Below are 17,036 nucleotides of genomic sequence, written 5' to 3' on the forward strand. Positions count from 1 at the left end.
AGTATAGGTCCAAGGACCGAGCCCTGCAGGACCCCACTACCCATGCCCTTCCAGGCCAATACTGACCCATCCACTACCACTCTCTGGGTACGATCATGGAGCAGGTCCTCAAAGAATCTATTTTGAAACACCTACAGGAGAACAAAGTGATCAGGAACAGCCACCACAGACCAAGTCATATCTGAGCAGCCTAATTTCCTTCTGTGAACAGGTGGCAGACTCTGTGGATGGTGGGACAGCAGTGGATGTGATATACCTTGACTTTAGCAAGGTTTTCGACACTGTGTCTCATGACATTCTCATTAACAAGGTAAGGAAATGCAGACAGACAAAAGTACTGCAAGGTAGATACATAAGTGGTTGGATCATTGTGCTCAATGAGTAGTCATCAGTGCCTCCATGTTTAGTTGGGAGGAGGTATTAAGCTTCCCAGGGATCCAGTATTGTTTTGTAACTTCATTAATGATTTGGATGATGGGATCAAGTGCACGCTAAGCAAATTTGCAGGCAGCATCAAGTTGGGTGTAGTTGCAGATACTCTGGAGGGTAGGGCTAGGATCCACAAAGACCTGGAAAAAATGGTCCACAGCCAACCTGGTGAGATTCAACAAGGACAAGTGCAAAGTCCTGTACTTGAGATGGAGTAATTGTATACACAATTACAGGCTGAAGAATGACTGGCTGAGCTATAATACTGTAAAGAGGAGCCTATGGGTTACAGTAGACCACAAGCTGACTGTGTGCTCTTGATGCAAAAAAAGCCAACTGTATGAACAATCTACTGAGCTACATTGACAACAAGTATCACTTGCAAATCAAGGAAAATGATTATTCTGCTCTATTCAGCACTGGTAAGGCTGCACCTGGAGTATTGTGCCCAATTTTGGGCCACATACACTTCAAGTCCAAATATAGAGCCACAAAAATCATTCAAAGCCTGACTTGTATGAGGACAGGCTGAAGTCGCTAATGTTATTTAGTTTGGAGAAGAGAAGAAGATTGGAGAAGATTATCTGGGGATTTGATAGCAGTCTTTAAGTACCTGAAGAGTGATTATGGAGAGGATAGGCTTTTCTCTGTAGTCACAGGGGACAAGGACTACAAGGAACGGCCTCAAACTGCAGTGGAGGAAATGTAGGTTAGAGATTAGGGGGAACTTTCTGACTCTGAAGGTAGTCAAGCATTGGAACAGGCTACCAAAATAATCTCCATCCCTGAAAATTTTCAGTACCAAATTAGATAGACACTTGGCTGGGATGGTTTACTCAAAGTGGTTTCCAAATCCCCCAACTCTTTCCTAGATGATGTATGTCACCTACATATTTATTAATAGCATTTGTTATTAATCCTTCAATTGTCCCTGCTCCCCCTCAGCACAGCTTGTATAGAGATGCAGGAACAATTTGATGTTGGTATGTAGGGTACAGGATAGTATCAAAAACATCAGTGTGGGATAGTAGATGTTTTTAAAAGATACAATTCCAGGCTGAGACGTTATGCCAGTTTCCAACTTGCAGAGTATTTTTACTGCTTAGTTATATAACCTTGTAGAAGTTAGAGGCTATAATGGAAAAACTGACATAAACTTAACAGCAGTGTCACTAATGCTAATATTCAAAAGTAATGTTCTGTTTCCAGTATTTGCATCAGGATTGCTCTTTTTACTCAGACAGGGAGGAAAGGGGTCTGTCAGCATCTGAAGGTTCCTGCAGGTCACAGATTACATCCCTAGCAAATCAGATTAAAATCTGCCCGTATAAACATTTTGTCTGTGTAATGTCATGAGATAAAGTCTCTTTTATCTAAATTGCATTTCTTAAATGTGAGTGTGGGAGGTACATTATACTTCACTGTTCACATGCGGTATGCCCCATGTCTTAGAATGTATTCTTTATAAAGGAAATTTCCATCACCTATGAATGCTTCTGGATTTGCATTTGAAATTGTGAAGAAAGGAAGAGAGCTGTTTGCAAATAACATTGAATCTGCAAGATCCAGGGAAAACATGTAGGAAAGGGGGACAGAACTGTATTCCCACCCTCTGACCATTCCACTTTGGGAGGGATAGAGAAACTACACCCTCTTCCTCTTTTTCTCTCTCCTTTTCCTTCTGTGGAAGGGCACAAAAAAGGAGAAAAGCTGCCTTCTTCCCAGCAGCTTCCTTTAAGAGCTGAATGTAAAGCCAAATAACTCACTGTTCTCCCTTCCAACTGCAGTTGCTCCACCCAAAGGCAGGTAGGATGCCGTGTGTGTGTGTGAACAGTTCATCTAATGGGTAGTGTAAGCAGCCTTCATTCCTGTCCATCAGGATGCAATATAAATTTGTCAACTTCCAGTATTTCCAGATTAAAATTTTGTGTGCTGTAAACTGCACAAGAGTGGGTTCACAATCTAACCTTTTTGACATCTGGAAAAAAGTGCTCCAGATGTTGAACAACAGCAGTAATCAAAAGTGTGAAGAGCATGAACTACTGGAGGGTTGTAGACAAAGCATGAAAGGTATCTGTCTGCCCAGCTCAATGTAGTTCAAAGAGATTGTTCATAGGAGGAGTTCATGTTGTGCCCAAAACTCTTTCAAACCTATAAGATATGGCCTGTGGTTTTTTTCAAGGGTTGAAAGAGAGAAATTATTAGCCTTTATGTCTAGTTCTAGATCCATCTTTCAATCCTGAGATGCTCTTTCCTTCTCACTAACAGATTCTAGTTGTTATTTGCTGCTTAGTGCAGAATCACTCTGTTCATACAACCCTGGCAGCTGTATGACTTTTAATGTTCCACTTAAGATTCTTCCACCACAAAAGTCATTGGCACATGCACCCCCTAAGATCAGCCTTGCACTCCCTGGAAGCACCAGCTGTGAAACTGGAAGTGCACTTCTGGTTTGGCTGCTGGCTCAGCGATTGGCCACTGGGGGACTCCTCCCCCTGGTCAGTGATCTGGTGTTCCCCCCCCCCCAACTCAGGAGACACCAGTTGCTCATGCTAAAAGCATGTTTTAGAATGCTTTATGAATACATGTTCAATGTTCTCAAAGTATTCTTGGTACCTGGATGGCCACATGGCTGGCTAAAAACATTGTCCAAATTTCTAATGAAGAATAGCAGAGTTCTTCTTAACACCAGTTATTTCTTGCAAATTTAAATTCTGCAGTTCACTCATAATATTTTCCATTAGATTTTATTGATCTCAGTACAGGCAGGGTCTGGCTTCTTGCATGTGTTTGTCTCATACAACAGTGTCAGTATTTCTTAGTACTACACGTCCCTGTTCTCTGTAACATGACTGAAAAAAAATCCAATTATAGAAGTAGTTTCCAGTGCGTAAAACAATGCTATTAAAATCTGATTTACTGCTGGATCTCTGTAGTTCATAAATATAATAGATCAAACTGTTTCTTCCTTTCCATGTGAACTAAATTCTTCTATGAATGCTAATGCTGTTTGGACATTAAAACATTTCACTAATATATAAACAGTCTGCATATTTTGGACACACAAAATCTATGTTCTGGATGGGAACACTACTGTGCCCAGTTAACACCATAGACTAAATGGCCAAAGAAGTCATTCTTTCCTTGTCTTGAGTAGTACATGCCTAAATACTAGCTCAGGCCAATCTGGGGTAGGAGATGGAACAAGACCAGAAACCAAATTCAGGTTTCTTAAGTGCAAAGTAAGGTAGTCAAATAGAAGAGAACGTTTTAATAACTCTGCATTATTAATATTACCAGCAGGCCCTCCGTACAACACATGCTTAGTGAAAGTGAATATGTAGGGGAGGATGTTTTTTGAACACTACTTAATTGTAAGCTGTCTCACTTGGCAAGGCATTGTGCTTCACTTCTTAAGCTATGACAACCTGAGGTTTGCCAGTGGGTGCATTTACCTTAACCATGCAAGCTGGTTGTTCAGTAAAGGCACTGAGCTAAGGTTTAGGACAGCAAAGTTCAAATCCTTGTTTTGTTCTAGACTTAAAAATCGCAGTGGGGGCACTTTAAATAAAGCTCGCTCAACAAACTTTAAATAAACTGTCCCTGCCACCATTTTTAAGCTCAGGGATGCTGATACACACAAGATGCTGGAGACTGCTGGAGTACAGTAATTACCACTCTCCAGCAGACTCAATTAATCAAGTCTGCTCCAACACTGTAATTATATGTTGGAGTAGCCGCACTGCTTGTGTATAGGCACCCTGGTACTTAATTCTCTATCGTTTGATCTCTGGGTATCATAGTTCTCATCTTTAAATTCAGATAATACTTCTTTTCTCTCATCCTCTGTGTGATCTTTTTAAGATTTTTTTTCCCCCTATATCTGCAAACAGCGGGTACCAGCAAGAAAAGAAGACTGTCACCAGACAGCCTTACTTCTGACAAGAGCTGTTCCTGGAGCATTTGTTGTTCTTAATAGTTTTCAGTTAATTCAGACATAGGAAGCTAACCATAGTATCATAGTGCTTAAGGTTGGAAGGGATCTAAACAGATCATCAGGTCTGACTCCCTGCCCCAAGTAGGAACAGGTGCCGGGATCATATCACCCCAGCCAAATATCTGGCCAGCCTCCTCTTGAAGACCCCCAACGTAGGAGAGAGCACTGCGTCACTTGGGAGCCCATTCCAGAGCCTGGCAGCCCTAACTGTAAAGTAATGTTTCCTGATGTTCAGCTTGAATCTTCTCTCTAACAATTTGTGGCTGTTATTCCTAGTAACCCTGGGAGGAACAAAGCCTCCCCCAACTCCTGGTGGTCCCCCCGGTGAGTTTGTAAACTATATAATGAAATGGAATATAAAAATGAATATATGTCAGCAGTATATTTTTAAACAAGAAGTGATAAAAAAGATTAAGACAAAATTTATGAATGAATTAAGGTGGAAGAGTCAATCTTGCAATTTTGCATGTCTGAGTTGCTGATGAGAAACAAGACAATGATTGGGATTGGGGAAAAAAGCACTGAAAGAGAGACTTCAGGGAGTCCGAGAATTAACTCTTGATCCAACATTTACAATTTACCAAGCAAAGGAAGTGACCCAGTTTTGACTGAAGCTTACAGATAAGACAGCACTCTGACACTGTGGATAATATATAGAATCCAAAAATACAGAACAGAGGCCTGAGACCAATAGGAGCTCAGAATGGAGTCCATCTAAAATGGTACACTTTGCTGTGCACTATGACAAACAACAGAAGTCAAGCTAATATATAGCATTTGGAAAAGATGCAAGAACTGCAGTGGTTTACATCATTTTGCAAACATTTGCTCAGGATGAGCAAAGAGGACAGCCGTAGCTCAGAAAAAAATCTTCATGGGTACTGTGGATGATTTTGCAGAAGAAAATAACTGGACTTTCATCTCAGAATCAAATGTACCATGTATTTAAATTGGATATATGTGCATAAGTCAGTGCATCAACAAAAGTTGAGATAAGCACCAGAAGAAAAGCCCAACAGATAGTCACTAAATATGTAAAACCCAAGACTTACAAGGGTGAGCTTATCCCCACTCAGGGAGTAAGTGAGGACAGATAAAAAGAAAATGATAAATGATACAATCTTATAATGGTACCAGTATTTGCTTAGAAACACGTCAAACTTTTCTTACCATGAGGGGGGTTAAGTCACTGGGAGGATAGAAAACCAAAAACAGTTGAGTAAGACTTTGAGGGAGGCTTTCAGGGAATAGGGGAAACTTACAGTTATATGGATAGTTTCTCTTCCCTATAAGGTAGATGTTAAAAAAGGAGCTGGCCATAGGTTTATTATTCTGGAAATCAGAAAGCTAAAAGAACCAATAGAATTGAGACATTTACTGGTCAGTGTAAGGAACAAAATGAGAGGACAATTCACTTCTGTATAAATGCAAAAGAATTAATACAATATGTAAAATAGGGGCATTTTCTATCCAAAGGGAGTAGTTTTTGGAGATGTCTAATACCAAATATTTATCTATACTCAGTGTGGCAGCAGGCTTCTGGCAGGTGCTCTTAGAAAAGCAGTGCACATTCAATACCCTCTTTAGGAGATTCTCTTTCCTCAACACATTTTGTTGTGTTACCATTAGGCAGAAGCTCACATAATTTTTTTTCAGTCTTAGGTTGGACTGAGTCACCTATATTCTGCTAAAGTCTTGGTGGGTCTGGCTTTGAGTGATCAGTGAACCAAAAAATAGTATAAAATCTCTACTGTATAATGTCTGGTATTATATAGGTGGATGTACATTCCTGTAGATGTACATTCATTTGGATTATCTGGAAACTGACTACATAACATTTCCTTCTAAATTGCTTCTCCCTTTCTGTGATGCTTTTTAATACTAAGAAAGGGGGGAAAATGGAAATGCAGTTTTTTTATTTAAACATATCAATTGAACCTCAAGACAGTCCAAAAAATGCTTGGCAAATGATTATACTGCTTTTTGAGAGCAGTACTGCCTTTGACCTCATTCCCCTAGTACTACCTTTTGATTGCTATTATTGCACAAGAAAATAAACACAATTGTGTCTCATTTGTTTAAGTGTGAGTAATTAACTTTTAAAGAAGCAAAACTTTGATTTTGTAAAACCTTGTGGCTGGGGCAGACATTACATAGAAACTGGTTTAAGTGATCAGAAACTGGTTTAAACCTGTAACAGAACATAAGTTCAATGGATATAAACCAATTTCAAAATTGCTGAAACTGGTTTAAGATAAATCTGGATGAACATGCAAGGTGCGTGCCTCCCATGTCTCAGGGGGCACGGCAGCGGGAGGAGTGTGTGGCGGTAAGCAGAGGAGCTCCCACAGACACCACCAGCACGGGGGGTGCAGGGGCTGGCAAGCACCAGCCAGGGTTTGGCGACCACCCACAGATGCCACTGGCTGCGTTGGCCGTGGCCAGTGGGGATAATGGACCACCTGCAGACATCGCTCCTGTGGTGGAATGTATGAGACTTAACTGATTTGGGTCAAACCGGTTTATGCAGTGTCTGTCCCAGACTCCTTCCTTGTTTCATAGTTTCATAGATGTTAGGGTCAGAAGGGACCTATTAGATCATTGAGTCCCACCCCCTGCCCTGGGCAGGAATGAGTGCTGGGGTCAGATGAGCACTTTATTGTTATTTACCTCCTTAACATATGCACAGAAAATGGAGGATTAAGTACCAAGGATGGCTGTGTGCAGGAGGAAACAAGACAGACCATCATCAGTCTTGAATGGCTTTGTTGGGCATCTCACCTTTGTTGATATGTAAGCACTCAGGAAGCGTTGATATCTATACATGACCATGGGTGAGACGGCTGGGGTAAAGCAGCCTGTCTGCTCCTGGCCAGAGGTCTCTGTGGACTGAGACAACTGGAGGAGTTCTAGGAAGCTAGAAAGACTGGAAAAGAAAGAATTGAGTGTCTTTGGGGGGTTCTCAGGGCTGTGCAGGCTGGATTGAGGCCAAACCTAGGCTGGCTTCAAGGAGCTCTCAGGCTGGACAAGATCACAGCAGTCCCAAGCAAGCACCCGCTGAAGTGCACTCTGTGACACCTTGCATTTAACTGCGCTGCTTCTTTGTATGCTTCCAAAACAGTGTCATGCTGGCAGTATTTAATGTACATGTTAATTCTTTTATAGAAAGGTATTTTCATGTCAAAACTATATCAGCGTCTGTGATATAGCAAGCCCTGTGTGTCTGCACTTTCATTTTACAAGAAAAGGATGAAGCTGTTTGAACTGAGGAGCTTTAGCAGTAAATCAGAATTCAAAAGCTTTGCTTCCCTCATGCAGAATACTACTGTAATTGGATTTTCCCCCCTCACAGATATTAGCTAGATAAAGGCCACCGTGGCATGTTTTAAGGGATGTGTAACAGAACACAAATACACCAGGTGCAAGATTTAATGAAAAGTAGAAATTTATCTCTAAAAATGAGTTATAAGTGAAAATTATGCAGCAAGCAAAGCAACAGATATGCTTTGTGGCACTGATGTGGAAGTCTGATAATGTTTCTTCCTTCAGGTTATGGTAGGGTCTTTGGTTAGAAAGGCTTTTGTTCCTGATTTAAAATAGAGTTCTTTGGTAAAGATATTGACTTTGTTGGCAGGTATTCCTACGAGGAAGGAAATACAGTCCATAAACTTTCAATTGCTGTAAAAGTTAATGTATCCACACAGCACTGAAACTATACTCTGCTGAGTTCAGCAGCCAGAGTTTTCATTTGATTAGCTTGGCCCTCATTATGAAGTGTCTTTAGGATTTCCTCAGAGACATTCATCAAAGATATTAAGATTTTTTTTTTTTAAAGAGCTTTGAATGAAAACTCATGGTAGATAAACCAAAGCCTGCTGAGGGGCAACATTCTTGTATACTATGATAAAAAGGAAGATCTCTCCTTTCCAAGCCCAAGTATTGTTTGCCCTTCAATTTGCACATAGCATTGCATAGTTTTAAAATATTTTTACTTCACAGTTAGGCTCTGCCAGGCTCTGGAATGGGCTCCCAAGTGAGGTGGTGCTCTGTCCTACCCTGGGGGGTCTTCAAGAGGAGGCTGGACAGATATCTGGCTGGGGTAATATGATCCCAGCACCCGTTCCTGCCCGAGGCAGGGGATCGGATGGGATGATCAGTTTAGGTCCCTTCCCACCCTAAGCACTATTATACTATGACATTCTAGCTCTGTCTCGATTCCATATGGAAATACAGAATAAAGTATCTTCTTGAAATATCTTAAGTGACTGCTGTATGTTGTGTGGAGTATAATTAACCCCATTTTAACCCAACATATATATTATTTTTAGGCTGAAAGGTTCTGGGTGGACATTCAAAAGGTTGGGGGCACAGATTATTATATTTAGTCATAGAGCTTTCCCAGCCTGCTTTACATAATATGTATGCCACAGCTTGACTTGGAGGAATTGCACTTAAAACCATGCCTTGTTTCAGTTGAAATCACTAATGAAACTAGTTGCCAGCTCGTGCTAGTTGCGAAGATAATGTTTTTTGTGATGTGAACCCTTGAACACTGGAAGCAGAGCAACTTCAGAACCATAGTAAGCATGTATTCAGTGGGAGGAAAGATGAGCAACAATAAGAGAACAATTGATTATGCTTCTAGATGCTCATCATGACTCCTCCCTTCCTCTTCAGGTGTAATGCTGTGGCAACAAACCTCAGTTTTCAAGGTATGAAGACTGTAAGAAGAGTGTTCTCACTGCTGTACCCTCCCTCATATGTAACTGAGACTATGTTAAATGGAGTTAGTTGCGAAGAATACATGGCCAAAGAGGTTCTGCAGTGTTCAAGCCTAGAATCATAGAATCTGTCAGCTACCTTCGACTCCAGTGCTTGGGGGAGGGGGGTCTTTTTTTTTTTTGCATTCAAAATGTTAAGTGAATTTAGGGAACATACACAGGTGCATAAAGATAAGCACATGCTCAACTGTATTGTTGGATTGGAGCCAAAACATGTCCAGTGGGACAACCTATTCCATTGTACTTTTGCAGCAGCCAGGTGGCATTTTCTAATGTTTCAGTGTTTTTCTAGAGCACTGCATTATATTAGCATGCCATAAGAGAAAATGATTGAGCAAAGATGAGTGATACAGTCAGAACCACCATTTTGTCTCAGAGGGTGCATCCAGGGGAGCACGGGCATGTTTCCTGGAGGCAAGTAACAGCGACACACTTCGTGCCCCTGCTGTTTATCCCCAAGGAAACACATAGGTTCCTACCCATGGACAGGCGCCCAGACAGTATATCTACACTTCAGTCTACTAGGCCTAGTAACCAGTCTAGCTTGGTTATATCTAGGTCAGCTGTCTCTACGATGTGCTGCAGCCTTCAGTGTAAATATACCCCACATATGGGAGGCTGGCATGCATAAACAGAAAAATTGGACACCAAACTCAGTGAGACACAATAATTATGGACCAAACTATGGCATTTGTGCAATCACTTTTCATCTAGAACTACAATGAAAATTCAAACGCCCAAGTATTTTAACATTAACTATTCTGAGCTATGTCAAATTACTTCTTGTGTCTTGGGTTCTTTGCTGATTGCTCTACACAGGGATACATGATCTGACAGTCTCCTGCCCTGCACCAAATTACCCGTTTTTCATGTCACTTATTTGTTTGGCTTGTTTGGAAGCTTAATTCTGTATTCTGATGTGACAGACTCCAGCATAAACTGAGCAATCTGACACAAATTTCATTGGCCGCGTCTCCATATTTGGGGGCGTGTGCTTACTGTGGCACAAAAAGTAGCGTCACAAATTTGTGCCACTACTTTTTGCCACTGTGCACACTCCTGCACTGTGTTGCGGTGGAGGAAAAAATGCCCCACTTTGGGCAAACTGCCCATTCCCTGCTTCTCCCAGCTCCAGGCATGCTGGAGGAGCCAGGGCATACCTAGAGGTCCTGGTATCAAATTTTGATTGTGCAGCATAGTGCAATATTGCATGTGCACCACATGTAGTTTCTGGCACCTCAGACAGGTTTGAGACGCTGCAAACCATGTATGTGCTCTTGTCTGGACGTGCCCATTGAGACACAGTAACTATGGAACCCAGTAATACTGTCTCTGTATGATGCTGGTACAGTCTTCTAGACCTGCATCTTCTCTTGCTTTGTGGAAATGTAATAAAGTTTTGTCATGCTGATACATGTGGGGAAATCTCAATCTTAACTTCTGTGCTTTAAATCTGTAGGTATCTATAGGTAAATCTATCAGGTATTTTTGACAGAAAAATAAAGGAGGAGCTTGAATATTTAGGATGCCAAGTGGTACTTGGATAGAGGCTAATGGAATACCATGAGCACTAACAGTTCCTGATTGTGATAATCCTGATGTGTCCTTTTATCTAAATCTCTTTTACCTCTTATTTGAGGGACAATAGGCAACACTTACAGAATTTTTGGAGTGTTGTGGTTTCTGGGAATCAGTAATAAAAAACTATGTCTACTGGTCACTGATTCTAAATGAGTTCTACACTGGCAAAGACAAGAAAAAAGTCATCTTGATAGTTTGGTGAATATTGTTAAACTAATCCCTTTTCAGCATCAGAAATGGGCACTTCTGTTGCCTTGCCCCCTCAATTTTAGTCTAGGATGCATCTCAGAGTTCATAAGAAGGAATTGTCTTGATTTCCATTTAATGAAGTTAAATAATTGCTCTGTGGAACATCCTTCTCTCTTAGGCACTACAGGCTAGTAATGATTGGTAAATGTGTGGTGTATTTAGTTAGCAGAAGCTGCAATTTCAGACTAATTAGCCAAAGAACGAAGAAGAGTTTTAAGTGTTAATCAAGGGAAGGAAAAGTATTCTCTCTATCTGAATTAGTTTACTGAAGTTAGCACAAAGCAATTAAGAAGTTTGGCTTATATTTCAGACAGCTCATATTAGTTGAACCTAATTGGCAACAGATTGATTTATGTTGTCCTAGATTTGCAGTAGTTTTGCTTAAAGTATCTGAAAACTACTACTGATACTTTGAATATTTTCAGCCTTTCCACACAAAATTGGTCTTTCATCTTCATACCAAATTCCATTTGCTTCAAAGTTGACTACCTTCTTTTGTTATTGTATGCCTTGGGAGACTTGTGTTCTTTAGCTTAAGGGAAAAATAAGAGAATTATAGAAGCATAGGAAGTTAGGGTTGGAAGAGACCTCGGGAGATCACCTAGTCCAGCCGCCTGCTCAAAGCAGGAACATCCCCAACTATATCATTCCAGCCAGGGCTTTGTCGAGCTGGGTGTTAAAAACCTCCAAGAATGGATCTTTATGCAAAAAGCTTTTCAAAAGCAACTCAAGAATTTTGGAGCCTAAGTTACACTATTTTTCAGTGGAATTTTTGTTCTTCATTGTTTACATATCTTTGAAATGCTGCCTTAAATGTGTTATGAATATTGTGTAAAAAGTTAGCATCTATATGTATACATTAAATTGTTAGTCCTTGTACTAAATAATTACCACGTTTATTATTCTAGGACTCTGAGTTTGACCCACTGAAGTTCAGCAGTGTCATTGAATGTGAGAAGCCAAACAATGACTTAACTAGGTTTCGAGCTTACATGTGAGTATTTTATATATCTTACACTATACAGTCCCTCTTCTTTATGTCACAGGATTGAACTAAATGCTTAGATTTTTAATTCATCAAGAGTGGACGTTAAAATTATTCTATTTAGTATGTTATGTCTATCTTTTGGATATTTCTCCCTGTTTGGAGTCAGGCGTTCACAACTTTTTTGGAGAGCTCTTCATTCAGACAGTTAAGAGCCACCCACTTTCATCCCTTCAGATGAATTGAGTTGTCCGTATTAATCAGCTTGTACCAGTGCAATATGCATGAAGAAGTTCAGTAATGGATAAAAGATACGTTTTTTCCCTCCACACATCAAAAAAGCCGATCTGGAAATAGGAGGAAATAGAGAACTGTTCCAAAAAATAAAACACAACCAAAAAAATGACGTATTATTTTGTTTTTGTCTTTTTTCTTTTAAAATGAATGTCCTGGGAGAAAATTAGATGTAGCAATCAGTATTTCTCCGTACATGTCAATGTCTTTTTTCCTGTCTTTCAAACAGAGGGATAAAATTTGCCAAGGTTTAAGGATGCTAAGCTAGGAAATATTCTCCTAATACAACTTTTAATTCTGTAGTCTTTAACCACATACAAAATGATAGATCACAGTAACTAAATCTTTAAGAGCAGTTAAGCAGAAAATAATTCTGCTTAGAGGGTGGTGATTTATTACTCTCTAACTTATTAGAAGCGATGAGCACTGTTAATAAGATAAATGAATTGTGCAAAAATTGAAAATTGGATTTTTAAATTATATTATTTTCCCATCTTAAAAACTGTTAATTCATCATGGGTGTTTCAAAATCCATTCATCTACATTAAATTCAGAAAGTATCAGTTCAGGACCGGCAGGCATACATATATTATTTGCAAATATAAATAAGTTGGGAGAGGCAAGCATTTCTTAGAGTAATATCTTTTATTGGACCAGCTATAGTACATAGTTGATCTGTAGTTAAATATTCATAACATTTAACTACGTGTAGTTGGGATATAGTTTGACAAGCTTTTAAGTTCAAGACATTCTTCATCCAGAAGAGCCCACTTTGTAGTCTGGCATTTCATGTGGTTGTAAGTGGTGGATTTCTATATCATCCACATTACAGTAGTGTAAGAGTGATGTTGTAGCCATGGTCCAGAAAATATGAAAGGCAGTGGGGGGCAGACAGCAGCACTGGCTCTGGCCCCAACCCTGGGTCAGAGCCAGAACTGAAGCTGCAGCAGCTGCCAGCTCCCCCGGCGCCTTCATCAAATCCAAGATGAGGAGTGTTAAATGGATTGTTTACATGTTAAAGTAAAAGAATAACAGAACCTTTATGAAGGACCCATCCTAAGTAGAAACTACATGCTTGTTTTTATAAATAACTGAAGCAGCAGAAATTAACTTTATTATCAGAAGATCCTGACATGAAAAAAAGCCTAATATATCAAGGAAAGGACCTTCTTTTTCTTAGGCTTCTTTTAATGACTGAAGAACTCATGGATGCTTTTCATGTCACATTTTATTAAAACAAATAGTAAATGCAGCAGGGCACTGGGTTGCACCTGCTCCCCTAAGGGAGCAAGAGCTGGAAACACAGCATGCAGGTAGCAAAGGGAGGTTAATTAGGGACTCACCTGACAAGCAGCAGACCCGGCTGGAGCTGTGTAAGCCCTGGGCCTGAGCCAGTCAGGCAGTCTAGCCCTTGGAGCCATGAAGTGAGGAGCTCCTAGCACTAGGGCAGTAGAGCTCCTGAATTCTGAAAGAAAGCAACTCTGCAATGCAGGGAACAAGGGAACATACCCACGGCAGAAAAGGACTTGTTTATGTGGGTAGGTGGCCTTGGTTTAGGTTAAGCTCAGAGAAGGCTTGAGTGCCCGAGGGTGCAGGTGCTGCTTCTGAAGTTGTACCGGCAGTTTTGCCTCAGACCCTGCTGAGGGCAGGCTCAAGGCCTACTTAGAGAACTAGTAGCTGAAGAGGGGGTGAGAGTGGGGCCCAGCAGTGAGTGCAGGAGCCCAGAGGTAGGGATCAAAAGATCCACAACCCAGAACAAGGGGGATCAGAAGACCCAGGAACCCAGAACAGAGCCGAGAGAGACCGGGACTAAAGACCCAAAGCCAGAGAGTAATGGAGAATCAGACTATGGGGTCCACCAGCCCAAGAAGGGTCTGAGAGTCAGATTAGAGGGTACACGATTCTGGGAAGCACTGCAAGCAGGACCAGAGGGTCCACAGGCCCAGAGAAGTAGTAAAAAGTGAACTAGAGTGTCCATGAGCCCGGAAAGAGTGGGTAAGTGGGAACAGCAACTGAGAACCTGGGGAGGGACTACATGTGAGACTAAGCAGTCCAAGAGCCCTAAAAAGGGACAGTGTGTGAAACCAGAGAGTCTGAGAGTACCAAGAGGGGCTGAGCATGAGATCAGGGAGTCCAAGAGCGCAGGAGAAGGCTGAGTGTGGAAGCAGGGACTGAGAGCACAAAGAAGGACTGGGAGGTGACCACAGGATCCTGGGGCCCAGAGGGAGACTATGTAGGGGACCAGAGGGTCTGAAAGTCTAGAGGGAGGGCTGAGAGTATTCAGAAACCCCGAGGAGGTCTGAGTGGAACCAATACAAGTGACATCATTGAACAATAACATCTGCAAGGCTTGGGGTGTGGGGTAGGGACAGAATGGAACCCTAAAATTAGCCCCTAAGGCTACAGATGCCTATAAAGAGTACTTTTTTTTTTTTTATCAGCAGCCAAAACCATATAGTCAAACTGTGCTACTTCCCAGGTAATGTATTTAAAACAGAGGCTTTCCATGGACTTTCAAAAGAGCTGCATGTAGAGTTATATGAAAGCGCTGACGTTTTGCTGTCAAAGTTTGCTTAAATTTTCAGCATCTAAAAAAATTATGCCCTAGAAATGGTTATCTTTCAGTGTGAAGTATAAAAATTATATTAAAAAAAAGGCCTTGGGTTCCAGATTCTGTGCTTGCAAGCTTTTCAGCAGGGTTAGAATAGCAGTTTTTTTCATTTGTGCACAGTAGGCAGGTATTCAGTGGGAGAAAATGGGAAAAGTATGAGAGCAATTGATTATGCTCCTAGATGGTTGTGTTAACTCTTCCTTTCCTTTTCAAGTTCTTTTCTTCCCACAACCTGGCCTGAGTCAATGCTCGTCTGCATGTAACAGGTAGCATGCTGGGAGCTAAAATGTCTCTCCTGTGCAACTCTCCTCAACAGCAAGTGAGAAATTCCAGTAAACTCTATGTGGTCTAATCCGCCAGTAAACAATAGGACCAAGAGATAAACATAGCAGAATATGGGCTTAACACTCAGTTCACAAAGTTCATCATCATTTAGAAAAATGTACCCCTTGCAAAATGATCAAAAATTCAGGCAGACATTAACAACAAAAATGCCTAGTTCTTCTATAGTGTCAGTTTCAAAGCACTTTATCAGGGAGGTCAGCATCATCCACCTTTACTAATAAGGAAACAGAGTTACAGAGAAGAGAAATGATTTGCCAGGTCCGCTCCATAGGCCAGTGCGGGAATGTGGGAATATATAGAACCAAAGTTTCTGGTGTCCACTATTTTGTCCACTAGGCCATACTGTCTACTCTGTTGTTAAACAGTAATAGTTCCATACAGAACTATTGTTAAAATTTCCATGTATAGAATTTAATTATTGGGGGTTCATCTTAAATTCATCCCCTCCCACCACTGCAGGGAAGCAGGCAGTGGGGGCAGGTGGTATGCGGAGGTCAAGAAGCTTGCTGTCTGCTTGCATCTGCCACCCTGTCACCTTTCCCTTTGCCTCCCGCCTCCTTTCCCCTTCCACTTCTGGTCCTCCTTGTGTCCCTCCCCCAAGTCTCTGTTCCCCACTTTCCTTCTTCTCTCCCAGCATCTGCTTCCAGCTTCCCTCCTACCTTTGCTCCATGTTGACAGGCTCTGCCCCGTTCTAGCCTTCGGCACAGAATACAGCCCCAGCCCAGCCCAACCTCCATAGCAGCCATGCAGCTGCACACCACTGCTACAGACCAGGCTGGGGTGCTCAGTGCTCCAGGCTGCAGCATACATGGAGCCTGCCAGTGTAGAGTAAGGGTGAAGAGGGGAGGGAGAAGGGTGGGTGGAGGAGCAGAGGCTACTTGGTGATGGAGAGCAGGCAGCAGTTGTGGCTACGGCCCCAACCCCTCCCTCATACTCAATTCTAAGATGAGGGGCTTTTTTCCATATCTTAGTTGAAGGGAACGTCATCTTAGAATCAGGAGAATACAGTACATTGGAGCGGACCAGGCCCCCAGCTTTCTTATTGTTGCAAATATGTAGTCAAAGCATTACTGAATCAACCTCTTCCTTCACGCAGTCATAATAAGGTGCATTGAGCATGTTCAATAGATGCTGTGAAGCTGGGGAATTGCCTATTAACATAGGGACTTGATCAAACACTGGCCACAGTTTCTACTCACTTATGGATCCCAGGCTCATTTTCTCATTTTTCCCCCTTTAAATATTTGTTTCCGTGCTTCTAGCACCCTGAAAAGAATCAAATGAAAAATAACATGCACACCCAGCATGAGTATAGTCCAACTGTGTGTGGGACATACGGCAAGCACTCAAAAACCATGACTCAGGTCCCGAAAAGAATGATATTGGCTTAAAAATTATTTCTGGGGGAGGGAGAGTTATTTGCCTTCTGGTTTTCCAGCTGTTCTCTGGAATTGTAAAGGCTATAAATTTTATTTTTATTTAAAAGCTGAACTCCTCAGTTAATTTCATGATAGGCTGATGGTATTTCCCACATCTCAAAATGGGACACTGCTCCCTTCACCTTCTCCAGCATGCTCAGCTGTCGATGAGCTCCAATCTCAGCTGAGCATGCCAGCAAGTCAGAGGATGCAGAGCACTGGAGACCAGAAGGGAGAATGGAGTACTGGAGAGTGGGGGCAGGAGGAAACAGTCCATTTTTTAAAGCCCCGTCCTGGGGATTCAACTGAAAATGAGATGAAGGTTTTCATTTGACCAAACCAACAG

At 41.6% G+C, this 17,036-nt stretch overlaps 1 protein-coding gene across 1 annotated transcript in view; it reads left to right on the forward strand.

The window, feature by feature from the left end:
- The window catches only part of ATP10A (ATPase phospholipid transporting 10A (putative)), a 167,955-nt gene that overhangs the window by 82,751 nt on the left and 68,168 nt on the right, over positions 1 to 17,036 (forward strand). Inside the window, 1 exon segment of the mRNA XM_019529445.1 lies at positions 11,946 to 12,031. Coding sequence (XP_019384990.1) covers positions 11,946 to 12,031 — 86 coding nt within the window.

This window comes from Crocodylus porosus, unplaced genomic scaffold, assembly GCF_001723895.1.
Source record: "Crocodylus porosus isolate Cpor-Errol unplaced genomic scaffold, CroPor_comp1, whole genome shotgun sequence".
In the NCBI taxonomy this organism is placed as follows: domain Eukaryota; kingdom Metazoa; phylum Chordata; order Crocodylia; family Crocodylidae; genus Crocodylus; species Crocodylus porosus.